This window comes from Betta splendens, chromosome 2, assembly GCF_900634795.4.
Source record: "Betta splendens chromosome 2, fBetSpl5.4, whole genome shotgun sequence".
Lineage (NCBI taxonomy): Eukaryota > Metazoa > Chordata > Actinopteri > Anabantiformes > Osphronemidae > Betta > Betta splendens.
This window is the reverse complement of record NC_040882.2, coordinates 3,504,949-3,522,858: the sequence shown is the minus strand read 5'-3', so window position 1 is coordinate 3,522,858 and position 17,910 is coordinate 3,504,949. Positions and strand designations below refer to the sequence as shown.

The 17,910-nt window shown below is 43.5% G+C and overlaps 1 protein-coding gene across 2 annotated transcripts in view; it reads left to right on the top strand.

Moving 5' to 3' along the window:
• Positions 1-17,910, top strand: part of LOC114843967 (receptor tyrosine-protein kinase erbB-4-like) — a 195,613-nt gene that overhangs the window by 114,913 nt on the left and 62,790 nt on the right. For both annotated transcript variants that reach the window (XM_029130908.3, XM_029130898.3), the window contains exons 4-5: positions 13,756-13,890; positions 15,263-15,328. In XM_029130908.3, coding sequence (XP_028986741.1) covers positions 13,756-13,890; positions 15,263-15,328 — 201 coding nt within the window. The remainder of the gene's footprint in view (positions 1-13,755; positions 13,891-15,262; positions 15,329-17,910) is intronic.

Genomic DNA, 17,910 nt, shown 5'->3' with positions numbered 1-17,910 from the left:
CATCACCTGCTTTATCACATGCTTATGATACGGGTCTCACAGCACCAGCCTTTGGTCCGTACGTCTGATCCCACCGCGCCCCAAAGCTGCAATTAAGGCGCGCCCAGCCATGCATATGGATCAGCGCCGCTCTATCGTCTTCCTCCAGCCTGGGACCAAGAAAGAAAAAAAAAAATCCACTATTCCGTCTTATAACCGACACTATTCCCCCTTTCTAATGATGACACAGATGTTGTCTTGCACATCTGCTTAGATTCATGTATGATAAAGTGGACCTATTTAACATTCATATCAAAAGCAAACACAGCTTCTGCCATATCTAGAGGGGATGTACATGTCACAGCAAGGATATTATGCATGCCTGCGATAAATTAAACAACAGATTCGCTCCGCCTTCATCCCGTCGTGGATTCAGTTCACAGGAGACACAGAATTAAATCATGCTGTGGATTCTGTACGCGCACAGCTGTTTGGCCTTCACAGCAGCAGGGACATATAGTAATCTGTGTTATAGAAACTCCTCTGATCTCAACTTTTTTCAGATGCTCCTGCAGCTTTTGAAGCTCGAATAACCTCGAACACGCTCGCTCGACGCACACGCTGACAACCACATGTACTGAGCCATTCAGCGCACTCTGCAATGCTAATTACCCCATGTTGCGCAGCAGCAGTGATAATACCCACCGTAGGACTCTCTGGCGAGGTTCTGAAGTGGTTGTTTTACCCAGTTCCCTCTTTCTTTGCCTAAGTTTCAGTCTGTTTTTATTTTCTTCATTTTATTTTTTTGCATTTTTTGTTTCCACCCTGTTAAATTGCCCATTTGAATGGAAGCCAAATGGCTCAGTGGGCCCCAAAGAGAGCTCTGACTCCAACTTCCCATCTGGCAGCGATGCCCCCTGTGCCCGCACGCAGAAAGCAAAACATTGTCCCCTCTCCTTCCTCTGTCGCCAGTCTGTCTTTCCTCACCTGTTTTGTTTCCACTAGACTCGATGGGACTGTAGCGACTCCCGCGGTTTCGCAACCTGGCAACCACTCAGACATCCTCTAGTTTTAAGTTAATATTTCACCGCTGCTGTCGCGCTAATTGCCACGTTTTTGTGAGTATTTAGTATTAGTAGCATTTAGGCCAAATTACCGACAGCAGTTGGTGCCGAGATGAATTGATTAACGGACTTTATTATAATTAACCCCACGTGCATCTTTATTTTCAGAGCATGACTATTGATTTACCGGCAGCTTCTCATTTTAATACTCACTCAGTCAAGTTAGGGTCAGTGTTAATGTTTATATTATTTTTATTTCTGATCATGGGAGGAATTATTATATTTGATGTATGTGCTGACATGAGAAGAGTTAATTGATACTTTCTTACTGACATTGCAGTGCATTACAGTATATTTCTGTGTCTTACTGGCTGGTTTAAAAAGAACTTCCTCTTTGAATAGAGACAAGGGAAACTGTAATTGTGTTTGGAATTTATATAGTAAAAAAACACTTCCAAAGCATCTTTACTTAACATAAAGCTTTCGGTGTGATCTCCAGAAAGTGGTGTAATTACAGAGAGATCAAATAGAGCAAAAGCAGCTAATGCTAATACCCGGGCTCACTTCGGACTGTTATGCAGAAAAAAAGAGAGTGTGGAGGGATGGGGCCCATTAATAATAGATCCAGTGTCATCATTAAGGCACCGAATGATTAAAACATATCTCCCAGCTTCAAACGCTTTGCTACTCCAGAAAATGCTGCAGTGGTGGATCTACAAAGCGAGAGAGCCCTTCGGTCTGCTTGAGAAATAAAGTTTTGCTTTTTTTTCTTTCATCTTGCCCCCCTACCCACCCGCATACACACACCCATTTCAGAGTGTTGAAACACCAAAGCACCATCATTTCTGTTTTGAAAACAAAAAAAAGCCTCTTCAGTGTTATGTAATGCAATGCAACCAATAGATGTGCACACATGCTGTATTCTGAAACAAAGTCGGGTCGGAGATTGTCTTTGCAGCACTTCCCTGATCCTTCTCAGTTGTACTGGTACCTGGACAGACAGCAGCTCAGCCAAAAGATCCCCAATAACCTGTTGCCTGTTGTTGTTCGATTTCCCCTTCTGAAGACCAGACAAGATAAAGCAGCAAAACACATCTACATCACATGCACGCTCACAAAAGTGTCCTCAGTTTATTTTCTCATCTCTTTATTTCCAATTCCCCCATTTTTCCACACTCTTGCACCCAGAAGTCATTGTGATTCTATCCCCATGCTCAGGTTTATCAGCGTTGCGCTGTCAGCGATGCGCTGCCGTTGGTGTTTTATGCTGAAATCCTTTGACTGGGAGACCCCTGGGGCTTCAGGTTTGTCTCCATTAGTGGGTGTGGGATGCCTGCAAGAAGGGTAAAATGATGTCTAATGGAATGGTAATAGACCCCAGGGCAGAGTGTCTGCTGCCCTGTGAACCTTTCTTTAATGGTAGAGTTCACCGCCATTGGCAGGTCGATATTGGCTGTCTTAACTGAGCTACCTATGCATGTGACAGAGACTCCAGTGAGTGATAATAGCTTAACTCCCTAATACTGCATAATATCAACATCTGCCCTGAGTGTTAAGTGTTGTGTCCTTGGGGAGTTGACATGGGGCAGCTTTGAGACCTAGGGGACTGCACTGAGCATCATTCAGGTGGGCAAAGCAAATCATAGAGTTGAGGTTAAAGCTAGATTGTTGTTGTTCACGCTTCTGGGTTACATTTAAGCCTTTTGTTGTTATTTCAGTGAGACTGGCTCACTGTTGTTGCTTTGGCCCCACTTTTACTCAAACGTTGCAAGCATAAGCCCAAGGGCAAGGTAATGGATGCAGAAGAAAACCACAGAAAACCTGATGGCATCATCAGGGGGAGCTGAGACTGTTCCTGTTTCTTCGAGAAATAGGGAAATATTTCAATATATTGAATGCAGATACATTTTGTATATAAATAATAATCGAAGCTTTAGTGATCCCAGCTTGCTCAAGGACACACCTGGTGGGTTCGGACCGCCTTCCCAGGCCAGCACTCTACTCTACTCTAATATAGGGCACATTTCATTTTTATTTTTGATCACTTTTACTACCCAAATTAAAACTATTAGATGGAAGTTGCTATTCAGTGAAGTTGCCTTTTAAACCCATCAAACAACTACAGTGGTACAGATGTTCTGTGCAATCCTATGATTTTGTTTGTAGTAACTAAAAACCCATAATTTCATACTTGTGCTCCAAACAGACTGTAAACAGTACTGTAAACTTAGAATACTAGCAAAGATTCTGAGCCAGTTTCAGGATAGACTAGACAGACAGACCTGAGAAACCTTACTACTGTAGCAAGTACTGTAACTCGATGAATCAGTTATACTGAGGAAGTTGAATTTGGACTGTTAAGAAACACCAGTACTGTTCCTGCCAAATCTTTCTCCCACCCCTCGTTTCTGTGCAGAGGCAGAGTGGTGGGTGGCGAGGCTTGATGAGTCAGCAATTCCACGCCACAGTCCTTGGAAATCCCAGCTAATCAAACCAAATAACCGTGACTTCATCAAACTTCCTCATTAAAGCTGAATTAATTTTTCGGGAGATTAGAATTGCTTGTGACTGGATTTTTCTGTGTGTGTTCCTTTGTTTAAATGGTCTGAACCACAGTCTGCAAGCACAATTTTGGCTTAAAGCGAGGCAAACAAACCCACCAGCCTCCAGATTTCACTGTTTCTTCACAATTTAAGAAAAGTGCTTGACCACATGTGATGATGGACTCTTTAAAAACCAATTTGGCAAACCCACAAACTGCAGTACCTATGAAGCAAGGATGTTTGATTTTCATATTATGATGATAGTGGGTTTTCATTTGACACTAATTAAATTCAAAGTGCCTGTTCAGCTGTCTCGCCACAAGGCGCATGCCACCTTCCTGACATTGCAACATACAGTATTTGTTTGCTTCAGGGTCTCGGGTAAAATAAATGGTGTCTGCTTTGTGCCGTTTCTGTGTATGTGCAGCTTGTGTCTGTGTTTTTGTCCCAGGCGTCTGCAACCTGCTTGACTTTGGCGAGTTTTAATGACACTTCCTGGGTCCATTATTTTTGTAAGTACACTGCCTCGGTCCAAGCTTCCTCTTGAGGTCTGTAGTGCAAGTTGCACTCCGAAACTGCAAATCCATTAGATTTTGAAGCACAGCCCATCATTACCGCTGATGAATATTTGTGTGTAACTGTTGGAGGAGTCGCACGCGCGGGAGCAAGAGTTGGGAGGAGGGGGAGGAGTGAAGTCATGCCGGACCGACCTGCAGTACCTCACACTAAATATACTGTAGAACCAGATGGAAGCAATTTGCTGGTCATAGTTGATTTGCTGGTTCATGTGTATGTGTGTGTCCGTGTTGGTGTGGCCCAAATTACCCGAGTGGAGGGATGAGTGCTGCGGTTCTCTGCCAGGAAATGACAAATTGCCCATTTAGCCCATTGTAAGTGTCAATTTTAATGCGGAGAGTTAGCTGCGCTTCTGACACTTCTTAAGCATTTTGCGCCACAAAAAATATGTAATGAGTCCAATTTGAATTACAAAATATATGTCGGTGTTTGTGTGTGTACACGCTGCATAAAAAAAATATCCAAAGGAATGTTTTTTTCCCTGACTTGAGAGTGGACGTTTAATAATAGCCCACATTTCAAGTTGTGAGCTAAGCGGCTCAGCAGTTTCACTGTGCTGATGGGTCCCTCATGGCCCCTTCGCGGTGCCCCCTTAAATTTCAGTTTGATGTTTTATAACAGAGCAGACAGTGGGCTGAGGTGACTGTCGAGGTGAGGGTTGCGCTCTGAGGTAAGCGCAACAACAGAAATCACTGCTGTCGGAGAAGAAAAACGTCATGGGACAGCAGTCCTGTTGTTTGTACTTTGGGGCTGCACAAGCCAATTGACCTGCGGGTCAAGGAGACCTATTAAAAGCTTACTGTAAGTTTAAAAACTTCAAAAACTAGTACCATTACAAGTGCTTGAAGCATAACTTATGATTTTAATTGATTTCCAAAGTAGCACCGTTTTCAATTTTTTTAACAACTCGTCAACAAAAATTGATGTAACTTCTGAACAAAGTGCTAACTGTTGGGCGTTAATGGATGCTCCACACCAGCACACACACACACACACACACACACACACACACACACACACACACACACACACACACACACACACACACACACACACACACACACACACACACACACACACACACACACAAACACACACGGCAGTGTTGGTGACCACGACCGTTTGTTACCTTTATTAGCATTCAGCGACGCTCTCATCTCTTTGGCTGGCTCTTTTGTTTGCCTGTGCTGATTGGAGGGCCTCTGGTTAATTTAGATGCAGGGAAGCGGTGACAGAAGAGGGCTTATTAGGGCCATGAGCCCATCCCGCCTTAAGTGCAGAGTCTCCAGTTCCATTTTCATTTGCCTCCATTATTGAATTTGCTGGCTTCTCATTCACCCTGATTGCATTTTGTGTCACCTCTAAAAAAAAATCGCTTTTCCCCCAGAGGTACGATGACACTCTGGAAGGGAGACTTACATTGGATCGTAAAGTAATGAGACAGGTAAAAGTATAAAGAGTGACAGCGGGGTAATTTTTATCCCTTTTTTAATTTTGCAAAGTTTATTTTGATTGAGTCTGAGGTAAATGTCTCCGGAAATCTTCTTAATCGTGATTGCTGCGTACAGTAACCTGTAAACCTGCGGGTGTGTTTGGGCGAGCGAGGAGCCACAGCAAGGCAGAAAGGGAGGGTTTATGTCGGCAGCTGGGTGTTTATAAAACAAGAAAGGCAATGTGGCTTATGGCTGGAGGAAAAGAAGGACAAGAGTGATGGCAGGGATTCATTTAGTGGCCATTGAAGCTTTGGAAGGAAAGCCAGAAAATAAATAAATATGTAAAAAAAACTGTCATCTCCGCCTCCACCTTTTAGCTGCCGCTCCCCGTGCCTACACAGCCTCCATAATCTCCCAACATGAAGCATTTTTCATAAGGATTCATCGCAAAACAATATCATTCGAGACTGCAAAATTTAATCAGGGGCTTTAAAACGCAATTATGGTTATCGGGGAGGACGCGGCAGCGGCGCTGTGGATGGTGGGAGAGAGAGTGAGGTGTTGGATGGGAGGAGGGGCAAAGACAGTGAGAGAGCGATGGAGGGGACCTCCCCCGCACTGTCTGCGCCCTAGCACTCCTGTCCCATTTGTCACTAAGCACAATATCTTTTTAGCTGGCAGAGCTAATAATGGAGAAGCGGGTGGGTGGGGAGACGGGGCCCTGGAGACCCACCTCCGCCTCTTTGAGAAGATCAGATAAGTTCTCCGCCAGTCAGAGGCCTCGGGCCACAGTGGGTTCAGTTGTATCTTTGGTTTGTATTTGTAAAACGTTCCAACATCTTTTTAGGTGCGTGACTAAGGCCCCCTCCCCCCATTGTCTTCAGCATTCTCAGAAGGATTCATTTCATAATGGTCACCTGTGTCACCAAAGCCCCTTTTTGCCAATGCTTCCATCCCCTCGCGCCTCGAGTTAACCTAGTTGCTTTGTTTCGTCTCTATTATCTCGCCGTTGTGTAGCCATTCATCTACCAGCGACTTGTTTGCAGATTGGAGACTTACCCGTTATTCATGTGATTTGAGAAGTCGTTTTCACTTAAGGCTCTACTTTCTCAAGCTTTTTTTTTTCTTTGCTCAAATCTTTTCCCTCCGCTCTTTAGAGTAAACACGCTTGAAGGCATTGTACAGTGGAGTGCTTCACAATTACACACAGAGGGCGTCCTATGGGACCGACTGCATGTTCTTCAGTCAAGCCATGTACTGTATTTACCTTAAATCATGTGGGGCTTCCTAGTCTTACTGAAAATTGGCTCAGGATGATAATCCACAGCTAATTAATTACAAGTGACGAGATCTAGACAGCCATACATGCACAGACCCGACTTGCCACCATTGGGAACTAATGATCCATCTCTGTCACGCACGCCACTCAGCGCTTTTGCTCTGAGTAGCCCACCTGTATGTCTGCTCTTGTTTTATTCCTCAGTACAATTTCCAGCTTCTCTTTTCTCTGAAGTTTACTGAAGGCAGTACAGTATATTGTGAAGACAGTACAGTATCTTACATGAACTTCAGCCATAAGATGAAAGAGGTTTTCACACCAGTATTGGGAAGCGACTGCTTTATTGTTCCCCGGGTTCCACTGGTCCTGCTGCAGCATTCAAAGGTGCGATACCCTGAGACCGATACCAACATAACAGGAAACTTTCGAAACTGGACTGATTCGTGTTGTGTTTTTTCAGTTTGTTTTTTGCAAGACGGTGATTTTTCCTACTGTCTCTAAGAAAACCTGTAGACCTTTTCACCCAAACAATCATTGTATGAGGTGAATTGAAAATGTTGCTCGGAACAGCAGAAAGGATTGAAGCGGTCTTGCTCCTTTTCTCCAACTTGACTTTGCTCGCTCTCATGCGAGGCATTATTTTTCCGGAGTCGCAGATTTGTTGCTGTTTCAGTTGTGTAATGTTCATCGATGTTCCCCGAAGAGGTTGCGCTCTAAGAAAATGAAGGCAATTTGTTTCGTTCCCCAGTTCAGCACCTTCTGTCATGCCAGCTGTCGGCACTGTGTCACAGGCCGCACAGAGCACACGGAGCTGATGCCTGTAAATGACAACACACACAAACACACTCTATAAATCCTCAAATGATGCCTTTGCTAGGTGCTAAAGGATCCATCTGAGATAAGTGATACAGATGTTTTGTAAAATAGTTAATCAATACGCCCTCTCTCATATTGAGTTTGACTTTTATGATTTTAATATAATAGAACATTTAATCCTGCTGGAATTTCCATAAAATAGCCATGTACCATATGCTTTATTTTGTGGGCAAAAATATCCTATAGTGGATTAATTGGCATTTACAAAATAAAGGCCCCGCTTTTCTTACCCATGCCAGGCTTTGTTGACCTGATGCATGTGAGCTCCAAGCTGCTTCTTAGCTGTTTGACAGAATGTGTTTATCGCACAGTGTTTGTGCGAGGGACTTGAAATGTTCGCCTTAATTATAGAGATCCAGTGTCATTTGATTGTGTATGCAACGTTTTTTATGTTTGCATGGACGAGGGCACTGAAGTGTGAAGAGGAAGAGTGATCATCTCTACTTTTCCTTAGCCCCGCGCTCAGCAAGTAAGTCCCACCGCTGGAGTGAGAGAGAGCATTTCACTGCGAGGCAGGGGCGGGTGGTTCTGAGTGAGGGGTGTGCGATGGGTGGAGGGTGCCGAGGATAAAGAGATGATCCTAATAACAAAAGAGAAGCGTGGATGGCCCGAATGTACTCGCGCTGCCCGCGACCCGCCCTCGAGACAAGACAATAATGGCAAACTCATGGACTCATCAGCTGAGGACGGATCACTATTACGGCCTTATTCATCAGCATAATTAGGGAGAGAAAGAGATGTGGGACAAGTGGCTAGCAGCACTGATGAAAGCTCATCAGCAGGCTCCCTATAGAGCAATGGCCACTGATTGGTGCTGGGGCTATCATCGTCTAGAAAATACTTCAAAAAAGGAGCGCTTTGCTCTGCTGAACGACAGTAAAATGAACTTAATTGGCTGGCAAAGGCAGGTTCGTACACAGATGTTTTTTACTTCCTTAACAACTTGTGCAACAGTTGTGTGTGATGTACAGAGCAAATTTAGGTTGAGCATGAATTCATCTGCAACACATTCATTTGGTTCCTGAAGCCCCTCAATCATTTAGGGGTCACAGCGATATCACCAGGTCACTGTGGCAGAGCTTTCATATTGAGCCTGACGTTGTCCTATGGAGCAAGAGAAGAGCAAAACTGAATAATAGGTTTAGTAAGGTTTCACACAGGTTACATTTTCCATAACTGGATATGTCTCTTAGCCTAACATGTTACTGCTTATACTGTAATAACATCTGGTTGTTTTATACTCACTCAAACTGTGGTCTCCTCTGCGAAAAGGCCTGCGCTGCAACATCCCTTTGACATGAAAATCAGTATATATGAACATGACAGTGCAATGCTCTCTGCAGCCAGTAGACATCTCATATTAACTCATAATAATATTTCCCACTACTGCTTTATGCAGCATAAGCAGTTAGCTTAGCCAATCGGCTTTCATCAGCCTCCCAAACATTATAAATTAATAAGCTCTAATATTTTTTCAACCTATGTGCTGATTTTGCTGGAGCACCAGTAATTGCACTGGTAGAGCAGTTGGCAGCAAAAACCCAGGGTCAATGGTTTAACTCCCGGTTCCCCCTCTTCATTAGACAAGATAGCAAAGCCTTGTAGTACCTCTATCATCTGTGTACAGCTGTGTAACATTGATTTTCCCTGAGGGGATCAATAAAGTATTTCATAATTATTAAAGGTACTGAAACAGATGCTCACCCTTTATCTTCAGTGCACTGATTAAAGAGGAACACAGTTGTACGTAACACGTATGAAGTCTAATTGTTTCCATGTGCACAGATGTTGGTGTCAGCAGTATCACAACAAATGTTTCATGGTAAAACCTTACTGAGGTTACATTTTACTGTAGTTGTGAATTTTTTTATCAGATTAACAGGAAGCAGAAGGGTGGGAGGCATTAAACAACAACATGAAGCACACATGGTCTTAACTAAACAGTCTTCAAATAATTACAGAACAATAAAGCAAATGAGGAAATTCTTCTCAGGCAAACAAAACACAAAATCACCAGTAATCTGAAAGAAAAACGTCAGAGCAGTTGATTGAGTAATAAAGATTCAACTCGACAACTCTCCTGGACAGTGAGTGAGTGAGTGAGTGAGTGAGTGAGTGAGTGAGTGAGTGAGACGAAATAAAGCCTCATATTCAAGATTCTCCAGATCTGACTCGTTGCCAGTCTTCACCGCCCCTTGCACAGTTCAGCATCAAATCTAATGTCGGATCCAACATGACATCTGGTCACTTTAGTGTAACTGTCTTCTTTTTTTGTTTCCTTTTTCTTCCCACTCAACATCACAGTGGGACTCTTTGTTTTGTTGCCAGGAGAGATGTAGGAAAAAACGCTCCACCACAAAGACTCTTGAACTACTCATGACTGGAGCATATGGCGGCGGCGCCCTCAGCAGCCACACGGGCGTGTGGAGTGGTGTCGCTGTGAACTGTGTCATCCAGCAAAGCGCCTGGTGGGACTGACCGCTCACTACATCAAGCCGGAGGACTAGTGGTCTTTTGTGAAATGTCAGCCTGGTTTAAAGCTTCAAAGTCCATCAAAGCTTGTTTCCAGTCAAGTTTCTATCTACAGTGACGCCTCGAGTTGCGTTATATAATCGGTTTCTGAGCTCAAATAACTTATAATAATAACTAGTCCTTTAAAATTGGGAAACCTTCAATTTGTCCATTTACACATTATGTTTGCATAAATCCTTATCCAAATCCAGTTTTGGTGGTTGGAGATGGTCTCACATTGATATCCTTCAACCTCAAAGTCGACCGGGTCCCAAAACCAGTGCAGTATTGGGCAGCAGCGCACAATGAAGCTGTCCATGTTTACCTATAGTTATTATACGCTTCATAGCCAAAGTCTCATGTGAAGCGGGCTTCACATATAGTATAGTTTACTTAAAGGATAAATTATAAATTTCAGCTACGTAAATCTAAACTATTAGTACCTCCTAAATCACAAACATGTAGTAAACACAACCTTCTGTTAACGAAGTGACCACTACCTGGAAAGACGAACAAAACTTTGATTTTAGAGCCTCTGTTTAAAAAGCTTTTCGCACATACGTCTGCACTATGGAAGTCCAGTCTGATTCTGTGTATATGTCTTTATGAAAGGATTCGGAAATTATTACTTTCCATAACAATTTTTCACAATAAACTTTCTTAGCCTGAACTATAATTTCTTCCCCCTCACATCCGTTCATCCCTCACCTGCTCCCTCAGCCCAGTGCCTCCTCCTCCTCTGCAGGACAATAGCTTTTATGACTACATCGTGAATCACAGGGGAGGAGAGGGCCAGGAGGTTGGGCTGTGCGAGGGGAGGGTTGCATCTAGTGATGGTGGTCAGCTGTAGATCTCCTGTCCTGATAGAAAGATCGAAGCACAGAGAGGAGAGTGAAGGAGGGATTTTGGGTGGTGACAGAGGTCTGTTGCCTGTTAACAAACTGCCTGAACAGGGTTGTCATCCCTGTGGGAAGAGTTAGCGCCCTGGTTTGGATGGACAACAGAGGAGGCTATTGTCTCGCTCAAGAGGTGAGCGAGACAACCCCCCCTCCCACCTCTTGCTTAAGAGGAGCAAAAGGTGGGGGGTCCGGAATCAGGCACTTGGGGACAGTTCATGTTAATAAATGTTGTATGTTAGTAAATATTAAGATAACTTTTAGAAACAACGTACTTTTTTGTCATTCTGTCACCCTATTGTGTTATTTACCCTGTCCCCAGAACAAAAGTTCAGTCCATCCATTCATTTTCAACCACATTATCTGAGGGGCATCGGTCTTCACTAGCTTTTCCAAGAGGATACCAAGGCATTCCTAGGCCAGCCGGCCGGGACCCTTGGGCAGGGCCCACCGGGGGGCTCATATGAGCCCAGCCATGTCTCCAGGATGGTACACTGTACTGTTATACCAGGCATGTAGCGAGGGTCTCAAATCTCTCTTAGCTTGGCACATCACTGGTTTCCTTGGTAGATCTTACAAGGGGAATTTAGGCCCTGACAGCGTAGCTCCTAGGGTCCAAAAGGGACACTTATATTCAGGTTCTTTGGTCTATACCATCCATTCTCATATGTTTGTTCATGCCAGAGTTTCCCCATAATATTCCCCTCAGCCTCAGCAATAGAGTATGTATTGGGTGACCTCACATATTATCAGCATTTAAAAATATCAGTTTCATAGATAAAAAGCATAAGAAAAGTCTGAACTTACTCTTTCATTTGTGAAACCCATGGTTGTTCTTTACACTTTCGATTAATATTCACCATGTTTAGTGTGAGTCTTGGACTCACAGTCACAGGAAGTCGTATAAATTACAGCCACAGTAACATAGTTTGGTCCCTTCTTATATTTTTGTGTCCAGCTTGCAGTTTATGTACAAGTCTGAACAAACCTGCATCGGTGGGAGGACATTTTAGCAAGAATAAAAATACTCTGTATCATGCTAAGGTGACTTGAGGGCAAAGCAGATAATTATCTACTTGTGCTGAGATTGAAAAGGAAAAGCACACAGAGATACAACTGCGCCGAGGTAATTACAGTATAAGCTTGTGCAGTCCATTGTTATATTTAATATTAGAAATCGGTTGAATCTCACCTAATGGATTGTCGCTTATTTCCTGACTATTTTTAAGTGACATCAAAGCATGCTGACAGTGCGCTCTAAATGTTATTTGAATAAAGCACTGCCCCGTCCCTTCCTTCACCCACCATCTATGAAAGTAAAACAGCCGCTGATGAATTGTCCATTGTGACGGGGAACATGATTACACGAAGCCGCGGCTGTAGGCCATTCAGCGGGCAGATGAAGCGCCGTGTCACCTCCTAGAGGGCTTTGAATAAATGTCCCCGTCTCTACCGAGGCCCACTTCCTTAATCAGGGTGTCGGATGGTAATGATTAGCTGCCTCCTCGACAGCTGAATCGCTCCGCATAACTCATGCGCCGTTAATAATCTGCTAGGAGAGATAATATGCTTCTTTACTCCAGATAATCTAGCTCTAATCTGATCCACATTGTTTTTTTTTTATATTAAATTAAATTTATGATCACACGCACTTTCGCAGAATCCAGCTCTGTTTTTATGTTCAAGGAGAAGTGGAGGCAAGGTGATTGCATCTAAATCCCTCAGATGTGCGTCCCAGAGACAAACATACACCGATGATGGATGTTATGTCTCATCCATCCAGGGTCAGGGAGAACGATGGGGAGATGGCCGCAACACAATTTCAATCCATGTCCATATCCAAACTGGGATTAGTAACAGTGAGAGGGATTAGACCTTATTATTTTACTCCATGAGCAGGCATCTGTTAAGGGCACTGCTCCTCCAAAAGAAAAAAAAAAACATATTTCTGCTGTTGCAAATACTGAATGAATAGCCAATCAGCTCTCAATATAAAGATGCAGAGTGAGCTGCTTTATTTTATAAGTAAAAGCTATTATTTACTCACAATTCTCCCTGGAGGAAACCTCACACCACTCGTCATTTATGAAACATTTGTGTAATGAACGCCATCCTTCATTGGGGGTTTGAGGATAACTAAATATCTGCTCCAGTTTACTATTTCAGCTTTAATTAAATCGGTGTCTTCTAGTGACATTTAAACCCATTAACTCTCCCTAAGTCTCAAGCTAAATGAATTTAATAGTCATTCGCATAATTAAGAAAATATACTAGTTTGCAGCTTATTGCAGCGTATTTTTGTTTTAAAAAGTGAGACAGTTTCATGTACATGGTGGAATCCATTTACTTATCATTTATTAAACATCAATATCTTTGGACACGGCATTGAACGGCTGTGCATTTGTCAATAGCATTTATCTTCATGCTCAGAAGCACTTCGGGGAGTCATGGTACTTTGAGACAAAGAAAGGATGGGAAGGAAGGGAGTTCACCTTGAAGTATTGATTTTCTGCCATCATTTACTAAATATCCATGACTATGTGCTCATTTCTCTTTTTCTCCGCTTTCCCTTTTTATTTTTTATCCTCCCCTGTGCAGAGATACTGAACGGTGGTGTGTACGTGGACCAGAACAAATTCCTGTGCCATGCGGACACCATCCATTGGCAAGACATTATCAAGAACCCCCAGGCTGAGCTCCTGGTGGTGCCGTCCAACAACAGCAACCTGGGATGTGAGTACAGTCCAAAAAGCAACTTGTGCGTTTTTTAAGGTGTCTTCTCTGAACTGCAAAGGCCCGAATGCTAAGATACTTTATTAGTACTTGGAAAACTGACACCCACCCACCCTACACCGCACCAGTGGCAGCCATGCCCTGTCCCTTTTTGTTCACCCTCTTTGCCCGCTGGTCATTTGGAAGCTAAATCACATAGTGTTAGATCAAATCAACGTGAGAACCTTTCCATTGTAGTGCTCTGGTCGGGGCTATGCAGTGTGGCCCATGGAGCTGCTGTCTTCTGTGCTCTTTTTAAATCTCAGTGAATCTGACAGCTGGTTTCATGCTGCCCACTTCCCCTAGTTCAACACCCCCCGCCCCCATCTTCACTCTACACCCCTCACCCCCTTCATGGTCCCTGCAGTCCCACAGCTCCATCTGCTTTGGACATAACAGGCATCACTACTGGCGGACATTCAGTGTCAGAAGAACTGGCTGTTGAAGACAGACTCTCTCAAACTTTTCCACGCATTTCTGGACGAGGCTCTCGTCTCGTCTCGTTTTCATCTGAGACACAGGGAAGGCATTGAAGTTTCTTCAGGGAGATTGTATCAGAACACATTGGGGTGAACAATAGGGACAGCAGCGGCACCAAGCAGAGCGCAGTGACATAGACGATGTTGAAAGTTCCTTTGATGAAAAGGCATAATGACCTTTCTTTGCTTACAGACTGAGCACAACAAAAAATCTGCATAGCATTGGCTCGCAACATCAGCCAGGAGTTTGACATCATGCAGAGCTGGTAACTCTAAGATAAAAGACGCATTTTTTTAAATACATCATGTGCAAAACATGGCTATTTTGTTGATTAGATGGCACTGATGGAGGAGGAGGAGGAGAAGGATGAAAAGCAACAAAGAAGAGGTGGGCTAAAGAAATGACAGGAGAGCGAGTGGGAGATGAGGTTGCTAAATTGTGGCCCTTTGCCAAGCTGTAGTTAGTATTTAACATTAACAACCCCGCCATGGGAGTGGTTGAAAGGCCAGGGTGACAATCTGCTGCACTATTCCACTTACTCTGTAATTAACCCATAGTCAATTAAGTCTTGATGATGGGCCACTGGCAGATGAAGGCTGTGACTGCTTTGTCAGGTCCCACTTTGCCTTGAAGGAAGGGTGTAGAAGCTTGTCTTTCAAAGAAAAGTCGCCACTGTGACTCTTGAATTTGTTGTCAGAGGAGCGGAGATTTGCCAGATCGGTCGCTGTCATTAGGCGGGCAGGCTGCACTAAGATGGCGTGTGTGTGTGTTTCCATGGAGACAGCATCCAAGGTTGGACGCAGGGGTTGACCTACAGTTCACACGGCACGGTCTTTGTGTGTTTGTTTTGCAGGCAGACGCTGCTATCGCTCATGTAACGGACGCTGTTGGGGCCATCAGGAAGACCAGTGTCAGACCCGTGAGTATGCACAAGTTACCTTAAAATAAGGTTCAGTACATTATAGCTTAGCATGAAATATTATAATTGTGTATTCCATCAAGAGCAAAAAGTAACAGACACAGCTGTTTCCATACACTCAGTATAGTACATTGTTACCACAGTTACTGTAGCTTAAATTACAAATGCTTAGCTTTAGCTTACCATTGTTTACTCAACTACAAATGGTTAGCCTTAGCTTCAAATCAAATTAAAAATAGTAATGAATTAGGGGGTTAGTTTGGGGGTTCTCTGATACATTTGTTTTACAGAGCCTTCCTAGTTGCTTCACTTAGCTTAGCTTAACATGCTACACTAAAAAAAATGATTCTTGCTACTAAGAAAACATAATTAATAAATATAATTTTTAAGTATTATTTACATGAAAAATAGGATTTCAAATGATTGTGTTGTTTTTTAATAAACATAATGCAAATGTGCTCAAACATATACTGTATAACACAAACATCAGATAACCTCTTCTTAAGTTCTCAAATCAATGAAACAGGTTGGTCAGTATACACTCTAGAAAGTAATCAGGCCTACAGTAAAACCAAAATTTTATGTAATTTAATTGCATTTAATTTGCATGATAACTATTTCATCAGATGATGGTTATGTGAAACAGCAACAAAAACATAACATAATATCTACTAAGGTAAGACATACATCAGGAGGATCAATTGGGTTGGAACTGCAAACCCCCTGCTTCATAGGTAAAACTATACTAACTGAGCCACCAGAGCAGTCATTATACAACTGTTGAAGGAGTTCGTACCAAAAAGGCAATAAAGTACAAATTGCATATAATTGTATATTATGTTTATATTATACTTCAGGGCTTATCAATAACAAATCAACCTTATTTATAGTTATACATATTTACAGTTGTAAGTATATATACAGTACTGTATATATATTCTTTCCCCACTCACCCCTTCCTTGGAGTGGTCTTATTCCTGCAAGCTCGGGTCCTCTGCCAGAGGCCTGAGAGCTTGAGGTTCCTAGTTTGGGAGTTGCAGCCCCTAGTGTTCCTATCACCATGGGTATCACCTGTGCCCTCATCCTCCACATCTTCTCTATCTCTTCTTTCAGCCCTTGGTAATTCTTGACCTTCTCATGCTCCTTTTTAGCTCTGTCATTCTTAACCACCTTTGGAGGTGTGTCCCATTTAGACTTTGGGACTTGCAGCCTGTACTCAGCACAGATGTTCCTGCACGCTATGCCACTTGGTTATGGCATTCCATGTATGCCCTGCCTTCTAGCATCTTGCGTCCCACTGTTATGGGCTGGATTGTTTCAGGGGCATCTTTGCACAGACTGCGCCTAGGGTCCTGCCTGGTGTGATAGATCCCAGCCTCTATTCATCTGGGACTCAGAGGCTGTTTCCTGTGCTGCTAAGATTAGTGCCTCCATGCTGTCTTTCAGTCCAGCTTTGTCCAGCCACTGGTAGGGGTTTGTCCTTTCATGAGGGTTCCTTTTCCTTCCCCTCCATCTCTTGTTTCTGCTGCCTGAGGTATTTACTGAGCGCATCACCTGTTGGGGCCATTTTCCGGATGTATACATGGAGCTTAGTTGTTTCATCCTGGATAGTGGCTTAGATGCTCACTAATCCTGGGCCTCCTTCCTTCTGCTTAGCGTACAGTCTTAGGGTACTGGATTTGGGGTGAAACCCTCCATGCATTGTGAGGAGCTTCCTTGTCTTGATGTCAGTGGCTTCCATCTACTCTTTTGGCCAGTTTATTTTGCCAGCGGGGTACCTGATGACTGGGAGAGCATAGGTGTTTTTTGTTCTTCCCATTCAGCTGACATTTTCTAACTTACCCTTTGGAGGTATTTAGTGGTTGCTGTTGTCCTTGCAGCCTCTTGGTTACCATTTGCCTATGGGATTCCAAGGTATTTGTAGTAGCTATCCTCCACATCTGCTATCTTGCCTTCTGGTAGTTCAATCCCCTCAGTCCTGACTACCTTTCCTCTCCTTGCTACCATCCAACTACACTCATCTAGTCCGCATGACATTCCGATGTCTTGGCTGTATAACCTGGTGGTATGTATTAGCAAGTCGATATCTGGTTTGCTCTTGGCATACAGCTTAATGTCATCCATGGAGAAGAGGTGGCTGGTGGTTGCGTTATTCCGTAGTCGGTACCTGTAACTAGTCTGAGTGATGATCTGGCTGAGGGGGTTCAGGCCTATGAAGAACAGCAGCAGGGACAGAGCATCTTCTTGGTATATGCTGCACTTGATGTTGACTTTGGTAATCGGCTTGAGGTTGTTTTCCACTTTCCCATTAAGTTCTGGATGAAAGTTCTTAGAGTCTAGTTAATCTTGTATAATTCCAAGCATTCCATGATCCATGTGTGAGGTATTGAGTTATGGGCTTTCTTGTAGTCAACAAGGTGCACAGGTTGGTATGTCTGGTTTTAAAGTCTTGGATGACTGCTTTGTCTACCAGTAGCTGGTGTTTTGCACCCCTCGTGTTACTACCAATTCCTTTCTGGGCACTGCTCCTATATTGATTCATGTGCTTGCCCATCTTGGCTGCTATGATGCCTGAAAGGAGC